The following is a 16,760-nucleotide window of genomic DNA, read 5'->3' on the forward strand; positions in this document are numbered from 1 at the left end:
TTCACTGATTATGACAAATGACGAAGAAGCTAAGTAGATCAAGCAAGCAGCTGCCTATGAGTGGTGGTGAGGTGTGTGCTTGAGGTGCTTGATTCTAATTAGTAGTATTAGTTTAGTTCTAAACATGCTTTACTTTTACTAATTATGTTTATTAGTTACTTAGCTCCTAAATCAGTTTTTGTAATTTTCTGTTTTGCACAACTAGTTTTATTTTGCTTAGTTTAGGATGTAATGGGATGTGTAACATGTGATGACACAAGCTCGTAGCTTATTCATGGAGGTGCTTAAGGCTACTTGCAGAAATGGAGCCAATGACAAGATTTCCTTCCTAGCTAGGAAAGCTTCCTATTCGCCTAAACACACAAAGCTTCCTAAATAGGCGTGTAATAGTATCCCTTTTGTGCTGATTTGTGCAAGTGTATTTAGCAGCAAAGCAATGATCTCTTTTCTTGGTTTGAGATTTCTTCATGTATAGGAAAGGTTCCTATTGGTTCCCTCCTTGTACCCCACGTCCAAGTGAAGAAAGGAAGCTAGCAAGTATGCTGATTTCAGGAAGATATTTTGTAATTTCCTTGCTTTGTTTATTAGTTTAGTAATAGAACTCAAATACCTTATTCATTTATGGAATGTATGATGAAAGAGCTTCTTGCTATCAAATTTAGAGGTATTTATCGAATTTTGTGTTAAGGAGTAAACTTAAACATAAAACCCTTAATCTAAGTGTGAAGCTTAAATTTTATGGTGCCAAACTAATCAATCTAAACCCCTTCCTAAATCAGGTTTAAGGTGAGTGAAGCCTTTAATTTGTTTTAGATCCCTTAAGCAATCATAAGTGAGTGAAGCTTGTGAAAACTTAAGCTAGGATCCCTAATCGGAGTCATATCAGTTGGTATCAGAGCATAGTCGATTCAATCGGAGCAAGAGAGTGCGTCCCTGGGTTTTTTTGAGTGGTTTTTGGTGGTTTGGAATTCTAACATCCTAAGCTTGCTTATGTCAAATTTTGGTGAGTATTCGATTAGTAACGAGTTCACAGTGATCCAAAACTTTCAACGTTAAAAACTGGAACTTGGAAAACTAGTCAGTTTCTAAGGTTTACTTTGAACACCTTTTTCTCCTTTGTTTCAAGGGTTCTTGAGGTGATTATGTTTTTGAAACTGGTTATTTGTATGTATAATTTTCACCTATAAATTTTGAGAAATTATCATGACATTTTGATATTGATTTAAGCACGTTTTTGTTGATTGGTCTAAAACCGGACGTTTTGTACCAGTTTTGCTAAAATAAAAACTGTAATTTCTTGGCTTGGTATTTTCGTGTGAAATTTTTTGTAGAGTGCTCCTAACACATATATCTACATGCTCAAAAACTTTTACTTGATTTAGAGTTGTTTTGATTTAGTTCTGGAATACAAACTCGCATACAATATATAGGCAGAATTATCTAGTTTGTGGTTCCTTGTTGTTATCCGAGTTCTCTTGCTACTATGAACTGTTATGTTGAGAAAACAGAGTATGAGAAGGCATGTACAAGGATGGAAAAATATCAACAAGCATTACACAACCTTAAGTATCCACCAACCTTTGAAGAAAGATTGGCACGGTTACAAAGAGAGAAAGAGGAGATTGAGTTGTGTATTCAACAACGAAAAGAGAAACTTTGTGAAGAAAAAGTTGATGATTTTGTTTCTCTTATTACACAACCAAGAAAAAGAAGTATTTGGTAGTACTTTATTCAAACAACTACCACAAGAAGAAGTGCTAATGGATTATATTCCTACCATTCATCTTCTATTGATTATCCCTACATTTTTGCAAGATAAATTTTTTGACATGGGATTTTTATATACTCATGATCTTTTTAATCATTGTATTATATTTCTAGTGATCATATTAGTTTTTTTCGTATGATATGGATAATTTCTTGGTGGTTCGAGTCCACACATGAACTTGAGGACAAGTTCACTCCTAAGAAGCGGAGAATGATGCATATTGGATTCGCATCCCATTTTGTTTCTTTCATTTATTTTGTTTAAAACTGATATCTATATTTTGTTCATCTTAATATTAATTATTATAAGTTAATTAAGAGTATGAGTGTAATAGCCCTGTTTTTTAAGAGCATTTATTAAACGTTAATTATATTTATTAAGTTAATTATATTCCGAAAACTTTTATTTTATTTTATTTTTGAGTTTGAAACTTAAAAGAACTCGTTCATCGGAGCTCAGTAAGGACGATCTCAGAAAGATAAGAAGAGGATTATTATACTGCAATCGAGGTAACAGCTACTGCTGGTACCCGCAATTCCTTTCAAATATCTTTATGAAAACATGAGTATATAGTGGAATCCTAAATGGTTATGAATATTATTTTTTATATTGAGTTGCGGGATAATACTTATTACTTTGAAACTATTTATGAACTGTCATGAGTTATGGGATCACGATATGATTTTGCTACCTTAGTTATTGAGGTAGAGCTGAGATGAATAATTGGGATTATCACATATGAATGCTAAAAGTTATGAAACATGATAAAGTAAAGTATAAGATTTGGTTTGCTGAGCTGATTGGTGGTCATGCACGCACTGAACTGTTTATTAGGGAATTGGCCCGTCACTTATTACTAGAGCAATGGCCCTTTATTGGTGTAGGGCAACGCCTGAGGCACAGGCCCTTGCACAGTGGTACATACACATGGCTGGGAGACGTCCCTGAGCTGACTGATTTTGTAGCAACTAGAATAAAATGGGTGAAAGGATTAATGGATGATATAGGTGATATTAAATATATGTTGTTTCATAAATGTTTCGAATATTCTTTCCCTCTGTTTGCAAATAAAACGAATTAAAATGAATTTACATTGCTAGAGTAGCTTATTACTGAGACTCGGCTCATAACGTTTTGTATTTATGTTTTATGTACTGCTGGGGACGATGAAATTGCGTAGTGGCAAGGATTACCACCTTATTAAATCATCTAGTAGTAGTGCTACTAACTTATAAGGTAAACTTAACTAGAATGTAAGACCATATACTTTAATATAAGTTATCGATGTTATATCAAGTAACATTAACGTTATCTGCTTTGATACAATATAAGATGTTTATGTTATTGCTATTATATCTCACGATATTTAAATATGTTATATGATTGTAGCCTTGTGCCTTCTTAATTGAAGGTGTAGCAGTAATGCCTCGACTAAATAGGTATTCGCTGCTAATTAGGTCCTCTTAAATAGTGAATTAGTGGTCAGAGCGTTACAAAATCATTTTTGTTTTATCTTTGTTTATGTTGTGATTTTAAGATGATGCATAGACACGTGCATTCCAGAAACTGAAATTCGAATCATATAATTCGCAAGATTGCTCAATCCACCCGAGCCTTAATCGATGTTATACAAAAAGTTGTTGAGGCTCAAAATGTTGCTCTTACTACTTCTATTACTCCTGTTTCTAGCAATGTTTGTAATACCTTGAATTTTAATCCCATTTATTAGCTACTAATTATGTTAATTAGCCTAAATTCGTCCTTATTTTTTGGGTGAAAAGATCATGATTAAGTTTATTTATTAATATGAACATATTTAATTTAGATACTTTGAAAAGTGATAATTAATATGATAAACAATCTTATATAATATAGTTTATAACTTTGATGTTTAGAGAAGAAAATCATATATATTTTCTTATATGATGTTTGACTCAATGAATTTTACCTTAAAGTCCAATATTGAAGTTTTGACACCCAAAGTTAACAAAACTATGTGAAAAAGGGTCAAAGGTTGACATTTCAATTAACACAAAAGAAAATAAGAAAAAGAAAAGAGAAAGAAAGAAAGAAAGTTGGCTTAGCTTCCAAATTCCACGGCACAACCAGACACCCCCCTTCCTTCTTCTATCTTCTCTTCTCTTTTGTCCCCTAACCTTGCTTCCCAAGGTGTTTAACCACCAAACCCCATCATTCCACCTCTTGTTGTATTCTCCAATTCCAACTATAAATACCGACTAAAAGGGCTTTGAGCCAACACAAGAAAACCACCAAAATTCTTCTTCCTCTCGGCACCACCCACCAACACCTATGCACCACCTCTGACGCGCCGCCTAGGCCACCCTCCCCCCCCCCCACCTGACGTTTTCCTCTAACCAGAAGCCACGCTGTATCCTTGTAGCTCCTGCAAACCCACCCTACTTCTCTCATCCTTTTCTCACACTCCGCTCCACCGCACTGCTAAGGAGCTCGTTGAAGGTCGGTTCAATTCACCTTCGGGCCTAGGGGTGTAAGTTATTTGGTTAAAAACCGAAAATCGAAACAAACCAAACCGAATTAATAATTTGGTTTGGTTTTTTTCAAATTTCGATTTGGTTAATTTTTCATTTTTTCGATTTTCGGATTGGTTCCAAACTTTACCCATCGTGTATTTTCTTTACCTTTTTCATTATTTTCGTTTATTTTTATCAATTATCATTAGCTTCAGTACTTCAATTTTAAGCTTTAGTTGTGATCTAAAGTAATTCTTCTATGTTTGATGATTTGAAACTTGATAATTTTCGTATACACAATATACCCTCAATGTTTCAGAAATGCACCGTATAACCCTGACTATTCGAAAACGTGCACCAGATACCCTTTTTCTAACTGTCGTTAACTCACCGTTAGCATTATTTACAATTTTCCCATCATCTAACCCTAATTCTATCTAACCCTACCCCTAAACCCTTCTCCTTACCCTAATCCTAACCCTTACCCCTAGGCAGCCCCCACACCATCCCCTCCCCTCCCCCTCCCCCTCCCCTCCCCTCCACCCCACCCCAGCCACACCACCGGTCTGCCCCACCCCTCCCCCACCGGCGCAGGCCGCAGCCCACCCTCGAAGCCTCCCGCCAGACGCACAACCCCATCCCCCTCCCGTCAGACGCGCAACCCATCCCCTCCCGTCAGACGCGCAACCCTCCTCCCCCTTCCCCTCCCCCTCCCCTCCCCCTCCCGTCAGATGCGCAACCCTCCTCCCTCTCCCCTTCTAATTTCGATTTTTTTTCTTGAAAATGGGGGTTGTGATAGGGGGTTGCGGGTCCGTCGGAAATGCAAGCAGTGGGAGGGGGTTGCAAGTCCGTCGGAAATGCGAGGCAGAGGGAGGGGGTTTGTCGAAAATGGGTTGTAGGTCTGAAGGGAGAAAGGGGGTTGTGATGTAGGGGGGCTGCGGGTTAGTCAGAAATACGAGGAAGAGGGAGGGGGTTGCGAGTCCGTCGGAAATGAGAGGCAGAGGGAGGGGAGTTGCGGGGCCGTGGGAAATGCGAGGCAGTTGGAGGGGGTTGCGAATCCGTCGGAAATGCGAGGGAGAGAGAGGGGGGTTGCGGGTCCGTCGAAAATGCGAGGCAGAGGGAGGGGGTTGCAAGGCAGGGGGAGGGGGTTGCGAGTCTGACGGGGGAGGGGGTTGCGGGGGGCTGCAGGCTAGTGGGCAGTGGGGGGCTGAGGTGGTGGGCAGTGGGGGCTGGGCTGGGGTGGGGTGGGGGTGGGGTGGGTTAGGGGTTAGATTATGATTAGGGATTAAGGTTTAGATTAGGGTTAGGAATTAGGTTTAGAAGTTAGGGTTAGGGGTTAATAATAGCAATATCGTAAATAATGCAAATAGTAAGTTAACGACAATTAAAAAAAGGGTATTTGGTGCACAAAAATGAAAAGTCAGGGGTATATGGTGAATTATTTAAACATTGAGGGTATATTGTGAATTTGTTGATTTGTCGGGGGTATTTGGTGAAAAAACTGTATATGTTATTAGATGAACCATTATCAAGAAATCAATAGCATAATGAATTTTACTATAACGATTCCTTATCGAGAATCTAATCACTTGATACGACTCCTTACTAGGAATTCAATAATAAGATATGATTCCTTATCGGGAATCCAACATTAACGTAACTTATCATGATATGCTTCCTTATCATGAACCCAATATTAACATTCGCATTCAAATATCGAATAAACATTCATTACCTTACTGATATGATACCTTATCGGGAATCCAATAATGGTACGACTGTCCTTAATATAACTTCTTACCAGGTTTCCAATATCAATATTTAGATTCAAATACTGAATAAGTATTCATTTCCATATAACTCAAGCTAACAATCTTTTCAATCAAGGAAAAAGAACGCAACAGAGGAGACAAACCTTACACTCCGATAATGGGGGTCGTCACCCAACCATTCACTTCACTTTTGGCCAATAACGACGACTAGTCCGGAGTTCATTTTCCGCTGATTTAATCAACCATTAACAAATTTCGCATTTTACCTGATATGATTAGTTATCGAGAATCCAATAATTATACAATTTTCTATGATATGACTCCTTATCAGGTTTTCGGTATCAATATTTACATTCAAATATTGAATTAGTATTCATTTTCATATAACTCGAGATAACACTCATTTTAATCGGGGGAAAGAGAACGCAACGAAAGAAACAAAGTTTACACTCCAACAGTGGGGTTGTCGCCCAACCATTCACTTTACTTTTGGCCAATAACCGCGACTAGTTCGTAGTTCATTTTCCGATAGCAGGCGACAACCTAATGATGTTAGCATCACCTTCGATCCCAGAAATCCTAGGATTGAGCCTCAGGCTCTCAACCCTTACAAGGGAGATTCCCAATTCCCCTATTTACAAGGAACTTCAAATACCTTATTTTATGTAAAAACCCACAAGGGTACCAAAAAGTGAAAAAGATGGCAACATAACAGTTGTTTCCTAGCAAGGTGAACCAATTTTCAACATTATGTTTGCATTTCACATATAGACTGTAATTTCAGATTATAAGAAACTGCACAAGCCAAAGGGAATATACTTCTTCCCGACGGCAACACATATTCAAGTTTGGCATGATGAGATTATAGAAGAATATTAATTCTCGAGTATTAAAAGGTTAATCACCAATAGATTAATGTTGTTTCTTAGATCTGGCAGAGCTTCCATATTCTCAAACTCCAGTCTCATATCTACAGCATATAGCATCAGCTGATCCTCACCATCTCGTTCCTTGCATGGAACTAGTAACAAGTTTTACATTTTTCAACCAGAAGTGTGTAATTTCATTGATGAGAGTAGGCAAAATTGTGTACAAACTTCCTCAACTCTGTGATCATCGCGTTTTATCTATAACTGAACATTTACATAAATGATGTTGACATACAGGAAACAACGTGGCCGACAGATCTCTTCATTGGGCATTTTACACACCACAATGGATGATGCCTGGTGTTGAATGCTCCTGTAACATATGACATAATGAAAATCATCAGTTTCATGACTCAATACGTTCTCATTAGATACATAGAGCATCTGCGTGACACTAAATGAAACGAGTCCATGTAAACTTCCATAGTCTTCAAAGGGATCTTTTGAAAGGATATGCTGACAGTTAGAAGTAATTTGACATGAGAAAACAAGTGATTGATGTGTGCACTGAATATAACCAACAAACTGTATTCATAGCGACAGCAGAGGCATTCTAACTCAAAAAATTGCTCAGTCTCTTTTTGTTTCTGAAATTCATTCCACTCAGAAATAAGAGAAGACATTCATTCTTGACAATGAAGAAAGCATCCAAAAGAAATCCCAACTGAGAACTACAAAAGGTGGGCTCACCACATTTAGCTATTGAAGAGAAATTGCTGTCAACTTATAGCTCTCTGCAAGTCCAACCTCAGATATGCAACTCAAGTGTTTTTTAGATATTAATTATTTTCACTAAGCAACTAGAAAGTGCATATGATCAACTTTAACATGCACAAACTAAAAGGTTTTTTGGTTAGACATAGAAAGTAAAATTTCCTGGAAAGTTAATTCCACTAATTGGGAACTGTTGCAAAATTTAATTGGGAGTTTCAGTTACTTGGGGAAAACTAGGTAAGTAATATCCTCCACTTCTTTGTGTGTCTTTGTCAACCAAACTACTTCACAAAATTTCTACTTCGAGGGAAGTATTTCTGTGTATTGTTAGATTAACAGCCACAGAATCACTTTATGGTCCTTCTTGTTTGATACGAGGGCTCTCATGGCTGGAGAGCGCTGAACTTTTATTCAGTGATATGCAAATTACTAAGCTGATACTTCTGAGAGATTTAAAAATTCGTCACAATACTGGATGCCAAATTCAGAAAATCTTAAAAGTCTTATGCTACACGAGTAAAAACTTCGCAAACTAAGTTCAAGAGTATCCACTTTCATCGTACTTGACTAGAAAACTTCCAGCAAAATATAGAAAAATGCAATTAGTAGCTCAATGGCCCGTATTGGTAGATGGTAAAGGTAACAAATTCATATGTAATTATATATAGAAAGTATTGGGTCAATGTTCTTAACTATGTTTGTCCAACCCTAAACTTGTGATCTTCTTCATAATATCACATTACCGTCTATTACCACTTCGAATGTGGTATGGAGTGAAAATGAAAATTTGTGAAGAAAATCACATGTTTGGAGAGAAATAAAAAGGAATCAAAAAAGAGAAAGAAAGGGAAACGAATCAAGGCAACTTTTTTTTGGATTAAATGAGGAAAGGAATACACTATCCATGAATAATGACGTACGTTTGCACATTATTAAGAACGGGAGACTAAACCTCCCCTAATCTAGACATTCCCTCTAAAAAAAACTCGTTGGTGGCACCAAAGGTCAAACAAAGGATCCAACCAAGAAAAATTGTTGGCGATAAAACTCCAAAGAAAGAGCCTTGATAATTCAAAGAGATGATACTGAAAAAGAAGATGCAAAAGAGTTGAAACTACTTCCTCTATTTCAAAATAGTTGCGTCGCATCAATTTTTGCACTTTTTACACCACCCACTTTGACTTTTTTAGTTAATACTCCTCTGTCCCTAGATAGAGTTCCCATATCTTTTGGGCACAAATATTAAGGAGAAATCATAAGTGGGACCTTAGTTGTATTAAATCAGAATTAAAAATTGAAGTTGGTACCTAATCATGAATTTTTTTTTTATTGAGGAGAAAGAATGTGGGAAAGTGGGTAAAATAATAAAAAATGAAAGAAATAATATTTTATTTGGTGAATCCATACCAAATAAGGAAATGGGAAATCTAATTGGGGTTAGCCATAAATTGAAAAATGAAAACTCTATTTAGGGACGAATGTAGTATATCAGGTGTTCATGTTCAATGTTATTGGATGTGTCTTACTACTTTATAAATATATATTTATTTATAACTTCTACTAATAGATAATCAAATATATTAATGGTCAAAGTTGTGCATTGAGAAGCGCAATAGTCAAAATAGTGCAACTATTTCAAAATGGGAGAAGCATAAGACTAACATTCATGAGGAGAAAGGATGATATTAATGGTGAGATATGAAAATTTATAAGATGTAGATATACGAACAACTTATCTAGGAACTATGTTACCTGGACTCAAATTTTAACAAATACCACTATTGGTACGACATGACACCGACAAAGACGGGAAATGCATGTCACATTTGGCAAGCTTCACTCGAACAGATAAAACCCTATAGTTGGAACAGGAAGAGGAGACGAGAGTAGAAGAGGAGAACTCATCTTGACTCGCCCACTGAAGCCGCTCACCGCTGGTAAGTCGGTTTTTTTTTTCTCGTTATTCTCTATCTTTCTTCACTTTTCTTTTCTCTTCTTCTCTCTTTGATGGTGAGATATGAAAATTTGTAAGATGTAGATATGCGAGGAGCTTATCTAGAAACTCTGTTACCCATACTCAAATTTTACCAAATACCATTGTCACTACGACACGACAATGGCATGAAATGCACGTCACATCCGGCAAGTTTCACCCGAACACAACTAAACCTATAGTTCGAACACAAAGAGGAGAGGAGAAGAGAAGAAGAGGAGAACTTATCTCGACTCGCCCACTGAAGCCGCCAACCCCTGGTAAGTCGGCTTTTTCTCTCGTTATTCTCTATCTTTCTGCACTTTTCTTTTGTGCCTTCTTCTCTCTTTGATGGTGAGATATGAAAATTTGCATGTAGATATACAAGCAGCTTATCTAGAAGCTTTATTACCCATACTCAAATTTTACCAAATACCACTGTCGCTACGACACGACAATGGCATGAAATGCATGTCACATCCGGCAAGTTTCACTCAAGCACGGCTAGACCCTAGAGTTCAAATAGTAAGAAGAGAGGAGGAGAAGAGAAGAAGAGGAGAGCTCACCTTGTTTTGCTGACTGAAGCAGCCAACTGCTAGTAAGTCGATTTTTCTTTCCCGTTATTCTCTATCTTTCTTCACCTCTCTATTTTCTCTTCGTCTCTATTTGTTGATGAGATATCAAGATTTGTAAGATGTAGATATACGAGCAGCTTATCTAGAAACTCTGTTCAGACTCAAATTTTACCAAATACCATCATCGGTACGACAAGACACTAACATAAAATGCATGTCACATCCGGCAAGTTTCATTCGAACACGGCTGAACCCTAGAATTCAAACACGAAGAAGAGTGGAGGAGAAGAGAAGAAGAGGAGAACTCACCTCGATTCGCTAAAACAAAGCACACGACCGCTGGTAAGTCAGCTTTTTTTCCCGTTATTCTCTATCTTTCTTCACCTCTCTTTTTTCTCTTCTTCTCTCTTTGCTAATGAGATATCAAAATTTGTAAGATGTAGATATATGAGCTCCTTTAGAAACTCTGTTACCTAGACTCACTCGAACACGGCTAAACCCTAGAGTTCCAACACGAAGAAGAGAGGGGAGAAGAGGAGAACTCACCTCAACTCGCCAACAGAAGCCGCCGACTGCTGATAAGTCTGTTTTTTTCCCATTATTCTCTATCTTTCTTCACTTCTCTCTTTTCGATCTTCTTTTCTCCTCTTTCATCTTCTCTCTCCAATCTTTTCTTCTTTTGTTTCTCTCTTTTTTATCTTCTTTACATGTGACTTTTTTCTTTTTTCTTTCTATTTTTCCTTATACACTCCTTTCCTTCTTCTATTATGCTTTTTTTTGCAAATCATCTTCTTTGCTTATGGCCAAGTTGTTGTCCTTTATTTTATTGGTATATATTACAGATAAACAATCATAAAATTTAAATTAGCGAATTTATTATTAAATTTTGTATTATAAAATATTAATTTCACATACCCGTATCCGGGCTCAAAGTGTCGTACTAGACTTTCTAATTCGTACCCATAACTAAAACTCCTAGACAAGTCCAACATAGTCTGAAAATATAAATGCAGGTAAAATCACTACTTAGAGGTCTAACTAATACAAGTTATTTCATTTGTGGAGGACGCTTAGTTTTAAAAAGCGCGCCTTGCAAAGGGTGACGGCGGGCGAGTCTAGTTGTGAGGAAAATCGCATATGAAGACCTAAACTAAGTAACTTACAACGGGAGCAAGGAAGTGCACCCCTCCCGCCACCTCAGCGAGGCGCCACGTGCACCCATGGTGTCAAAACAAGGCCGCATTGTATCGTATAGCCCGTGCCATAAAGGTTTTCAAGTCTATCGTACCAATACTACACGCATTGTAAAGGTGTGAGAAATCCGCATTTTGAGGCGAGTTTAAAAGATATCTCATGGTATGAGCTAATATTTGGCGGTACGACAAGCATCATCCCAATTTTCGCATCACTGTGACCATTACCACGATGGAGACCAAAACCACATTTTCGAACTATGCGCGCACTGCCTTTGCCCGCTTACTATGGATACGCAAGAAAGTTGAGGAGATTTGAGTTCAAAATTAGAAAAAGCCTATCACCTCCACTAGCCCCAAAATTAGGGGTAAAGCTCCGACTAGAAACAACAAAAGAAGGTATTGTGTAACAATAGACGCTTTACAAAAACTTCCTTTTCAAAAGGCATGCAGTGAATATTGTTTTAAGCAAATGTTTCATATCTCGCAGCAATGTATTTGTTCTTAAAATATATGATTCTCACCCTTTCCAGAGTATGATAAAGCTTCCTAGAGAGCATCCCAATGTCCCTCAATCCTTATTTCTCTTAAGTTTAAAAGGGTGGGGAGCCATATACTACCTCACCTTTTGAATTCATACAATAGCAAGCAAATAACACAAAGCAGTTTAAAGAAAGTTCACCTAGCTGATATATTTAAGGGAGATAGCAACTCAAGAACAGCAAGCTCTCCTATCTATCTTAGTGAATCCAATGACTTAGCACTTATCTGCTGAAAAAAGAGAACATTATTCAGTTAGTTTGGCTTCTTAACGATGAACTATCCCAAAGCCTGCATCCAGTGAGTAAACTGTGTCAAACACTTTCTAGGTTCCTTCTCAGCTACATACATGGTAGTCTAAATGGCAAGTAATTTTATTCATAGCTCTTTCAGTTGGCTTTGAGGTCATATATGCGTAGGTTGTTGCCATGCCATATTGTTTTGAATATGTAGAGAGATTATTCTGAGTGAAGCCAGACCATGTGCAAATCATTTGCCCTCAAAAGGAGGTGCCAAGCAAAAAGACTCAAACTGCAAGCTGAAGTCAGAAATTCCTCAACAAAGAAACCTATTAAACTTATTGTCTTTAACTTTTTTCAATTTGCAAATGAGGCTACAGCAATCACCTAAAGATCCATATATATTGCTAAAATCTTAGAGATATGGGTAAGTCCAGCTAGCCCACACAAAAACCAAAACATTCAACACATTTTCCCTGAAAATAATCTTGGACAAATAATGAAACCCTAGTCAAAGAATATCATAAACAGTATGCTAGTACATTAAAAAAAAACATAATAATTTCCTCCATGAGATTAAACATGAAAGATAAGAACAAAGAAGAGAAGTGAGAAAAGGACATACCAAAATGAAAAACCGTGTGTATAATAGTATACCGCATGTCTGAAGATATCTGACATCAACATGTGTGATGAAGTGTTCCAAACAATGGCAAGGCAATGCTCCTTGATATCACTTCAGTCATATTACTTCCAGTAAAACGTCTCTTATGAAGGGCAATCATCCTAAACAAATCTACATCCAATCTTGCACATCAGACCTTGTACTTGCTCAAGTTTACAACTTTGACCCCAATATGAGTAAGCTTTGAACAGAATAGCCCATGTTTTATTTGTTCGATCTATGTTTATTTTCTCCATTTCAGCAAGTACATTTTCCATTTCGTCCAGGCGGTTTTGTGATGCATACATAACCATTTTACAATGATAGAGAGACCTACAAATTCTCCATCCAGCACATTCTGCGCGCTTCACAAAGCTAGTGAGCTTGTCAACAGCGTTCAGATGGTAATAGGCTGTGATAATGGATCGCATCACACGCACAGTATTTACTGCAGTGTGTTGTTCAAAAGCAACATTGATGAACTTTTCCATCCTCTCAAGCCGTTGTTCTTGTGCATAGACATTGATAAGCAGCACGTTCAACCATGGTCTGAATTCCTCCTCGGGAATCAGCCTGATCAATTTTTCAATTCTTTCAATTCTATTAGCACAAGAATTCTTACAATATGCACAAATCATAGTTCTTATTAAAGAAACATTATCGGAGTCCATATGCTGTTTTCCCAGCTCATACATCTCTTCCATCTTCTTCAAATTGCCAGAATGTGAGTAGCCTCTTAGCATCAAACAGAAAGTGTTTCTATCTGGCTTAATGGACCTATCTTTCATTGTCAAATAAGTATTTTCCATCCGGTCCCACATCCATGCTGTTACATATCCAGCAATTAAATTATTGAATGTACCCAAATTAGGGGAGAGGCCTGAGTCATATATCTCTTGAAGTGTAGCTTCCATATGGTCTATCAACATCAAGCGACCAAACATGGAAATAAGGATGTTGTATGTTACAATTGTAGGACTACAACATTCCTCTCTCTTAAATTCCTGAAATAGTAATTGACATTTATCAGGCATACCATTGACCATATAAGCACCCATCAATGCGTTATAAGTAGACGATGTCTTAATGCGGTTGTTTGCAGCTTCAGTAAATATCTCAAGAGCAAGATCAACATCCCTAGCTCTACCAGCAGTTGAAATACCCTTGGCATACTCTTCTGCTCTAATACCAAAGCTAAAACCAGCATGTTTTCTTCGCCAGTTAAAAACCTGAATTAAGAAAGTAACACACCAAATATAATTAATGAGAAATAAGAAATTCCATGACAACTACGCGTTTGAGATGTTCAAGCCCAATCTCATTTGTCAACATAATAAAGTTAGATTCCAAAAGTGAAACACCAATCACTCAATCAGCAACAACTTCCCAGTACAACTAGTGTTCCAACAAACTAGTAAAGAGTGCATCACTAAGTAGACAAAACCATGAAACTGAGACGCCTAATTTCACCGCGAAAATTCGTGGCATGAACTTCTAAATAGAAGGATAAGAGACACACGGGAAACTCCCAATTAATCCCCTAGATAAACAAGCAGAACATATCTCGATTCCGCAATTGTGTAATCAAAATATACAAATATACAACTGTACATTAACTATTAAGCAACTACGACTGTACATATATGAATTGGGCATCCGTTAATATGACATAACATCAAAATGCTTTGCACCCTAGATGCAAAATAGAAGATAATCCCTCCGAAATCTACTGTCTGAAACACAGACAAATTCTGTAATCTTATTCTTAAGAGCAAATCAACCCCGAAGAATTTAAGGATAAAAATAATTTAAGCCCATTATCCCTAAGTAATAAACAGTAGAGAACCAAACACGAACATCTCCAACAACAAAGCCGGGGTCGGCTAACATGAATCGTCATAGGAAATCGTTTCCCTGACAACCAAACAATAACATAAAATAAAATGGCAAATAAAGAAAACCCACCTCAACAGCTAAAAGAGGAAATTTATTTAGTTGACCCAAAAGCTCAACTAAAGCAGACCCATCAGAGTAAGAGGAAATCATATGAAACCCCATTTGTTCCAACACTTCAGTAACTTTTTTAGAATCACCGTTAACCTTAACCAACTCATTTCTCAAGATTGAAACTTTAGGGGTAAGTAACTCTCTTGCTTTTAAATATTGAGGATCAGATGCAGCAAATAACCAAACAAGTAAACTTCCAGAATTGGGTAAACATGATGAATTTGAATGGGAATTTGAAGAAGAAGATGAATAAAAGCAAAAATGGTAAAAAGATGTGATCTTTGAATTGGGTTTTTGAGAGGATCGAGAATTCCAAAAAGAAAATGTGGGTTGTGATGAGAGGAAGTTGTGGCGACGACGGAGGAAGAGACGCCATTGATTCCTCATTGCTAAAAAGAACAACCCAGAAAGTTAGTTTGATGAATTTTGAAAATTTGATAAAAATTACTACAGTTGATGATGGGTTCAAGTTATTGATTAGGCAGAGGAAGAGATAATGAAAGAAGTATAACACACTTTGTGGATGCCATAGGAAAAGTTTCTTTGCAATACATTTGGTGAGATGAGGAGAATAAAATTACAACGAAAGGTGTAGACTAGGGTTTGTGGAGTTGGGCCAGAATTTCGAAAAGAGCCGGAACTTTTTGGCAAGAAGTAGAGATGACTAACAGTCCGGGTCAATTCAATCTATTCGGTGTATTCCGTTTCTTGAGCTGTGTGGTTTGAGCCTGCAAAACTCGAACCATGAGATTGGTGGGTGGACCGTGGGCTAGATTTTTTAGCCTAGCCCACAAAAGCCCGTTACTAAAATCGCCCAGCCCAACCCATAAATCGGAATAGCCCAGCCCAAATAATTATTCAACCAAATTGTGTACATATTAATCAAATTGCATATATCATAATTCAATCAAATCCAAAAACAATGAAATTATTCATTAATATTAATAATTAAATTTATTTTAATTAATTTTAAAGATTTTATGTAAACATAATAAATGATTATATAACTTTAAAAAAATTCTCATGTCGGCCCGCCAGCCCGCTAGGCCCACGAACCGCCAGAACCACTTCCCGAACTGTAAAACCGGTAATAGACCGCTATGGGACAAGATTTTTCAGCCCGTGGGACCAGCCCACCCAAACCGTGTATTTCACGGTTCGGTCCTGCCGTAAAATAGGCCATCTCTAGCAAGAAGTTGAGGGATTAAATTTATTTATTTTTTACAGGAAGTAGAGGGGTTAAATTACGGGATATGGGTTGATCAACTAGTATTTCGGCTTAGACGATAACTCAAGTCCGTTACAATTATCAAATATATTATTATTAATGAATTTATAATTGATTTTATTAGCTTTTTTGTATTCTGTCTATTACGGATTGGACGTTATGGCATGATAAGTTATTATAAACAAAAGTCTAAATAATTAGGGATAAAAATAACAATTTCAATGAAATTACAATAAGAGAATGTTATTACTTAATAAAAGTGTTACAGATCAAAAAGTTTGTATATGTCTTTATAATTACATATAATTATAAGACTTTACTATAATTTACTTTGAGACATTAAGCATTGAAATTATAGTGTATTAGTGGTTAAACACTTAACCTCTCACATTTCATTTCAAAGATCATGTGTTCGAATCCTAGTAACTACACATTGTTATTATTTTTAAATGAGATTATAAACATGTGTATTAGAAGCTTGAGAAGAGTGCCACGTGGCACCGTTTCTTTGCTAGACACGCCTTTTAATATATTTGTATATATGTTGGGTCGAGTGTGTTCTGGCTGGATCATGTCAGGTCGAAAAATCCCTCGCTCATAAGTGAGCCGGGTCAAACTCACTTGGATCGAGTCATACACAGGTCAACTTATAAGTTAAACCATTTCG

General features: G+C 37.0%; 1 protein-coding gene across 8 annotated transcripts; it reads right to left on the minus strand.

Annotated features, from left to right (window-relative positions):
* Nucleotides 1–6,763: 6,763 nt before the first annotated feature.
* LOC104899257 (pentatricopeptide repeat-containing protein At2g30780) lies at nucleotides 6,764–15,493 on the minus strand. 8 transcript variants are annotated; one of them, XM_048647860.2, is made up of 6 exons: nucleotides 14,824–15,493; nucleotides 12,820–14,087; nucleotides 12,098–12,183; nucleotides 10,532–10,634; nucleotides 10,214–10,309; nucleotides 6,764–7,274 (listed from the first exon to the last, which is right to left on the minus strand). In XM_048647860.2, the coding sequence occupies exons 1-2, from the start codon at nucleotides 15,250–15,252 to the stop codon at nucleotides 12,981–12,983; spliced, it is 1,536 nt and encodes a 511-aa protein (XP_048503817.1). In that variant the 5' UTR covers nucleotides 15,253–15,493; the 3' UTR covers nucleotides 6,764–7,274; nucleotides 10,214–10,309; nucleotides 10,532–10,634; nucleotides 12,098–12,183; nucleotides 12,820–12,980. The 8 variants fall into 8 exon arrangements, with proteins under 8 accessions (XP_048503817.1, XP_048503813.1, XP_048503816.1 ...); XM_048647856.2 differs by having other exon boundaries at nucleotides 12,098–12,186; XM_048647859.2 differs by lacking the exon at nucleotides 12,098–12,183.
* Nucleotides 15,494–16,760: the final 1,267 nt, after the last annotated feature.

The sequence above is a fragment of the Beta vulgaris genome, chromosome 7, assembly GCF_026745355.1.
Source record: "Beta vulgaris subsp. vulgaris cultivar EL10 chromosome 7, EL10.2, whole genome shotgun sequence".
In the NCBI taxonomy this organism is placed as follows: domain Eukaryota; kingdom Viridiplantae; phylum Streptophyta; class Magnoliopsida; order Caryophyllales; family Amaranthaceae; genus Beta; species Beta vulgaris.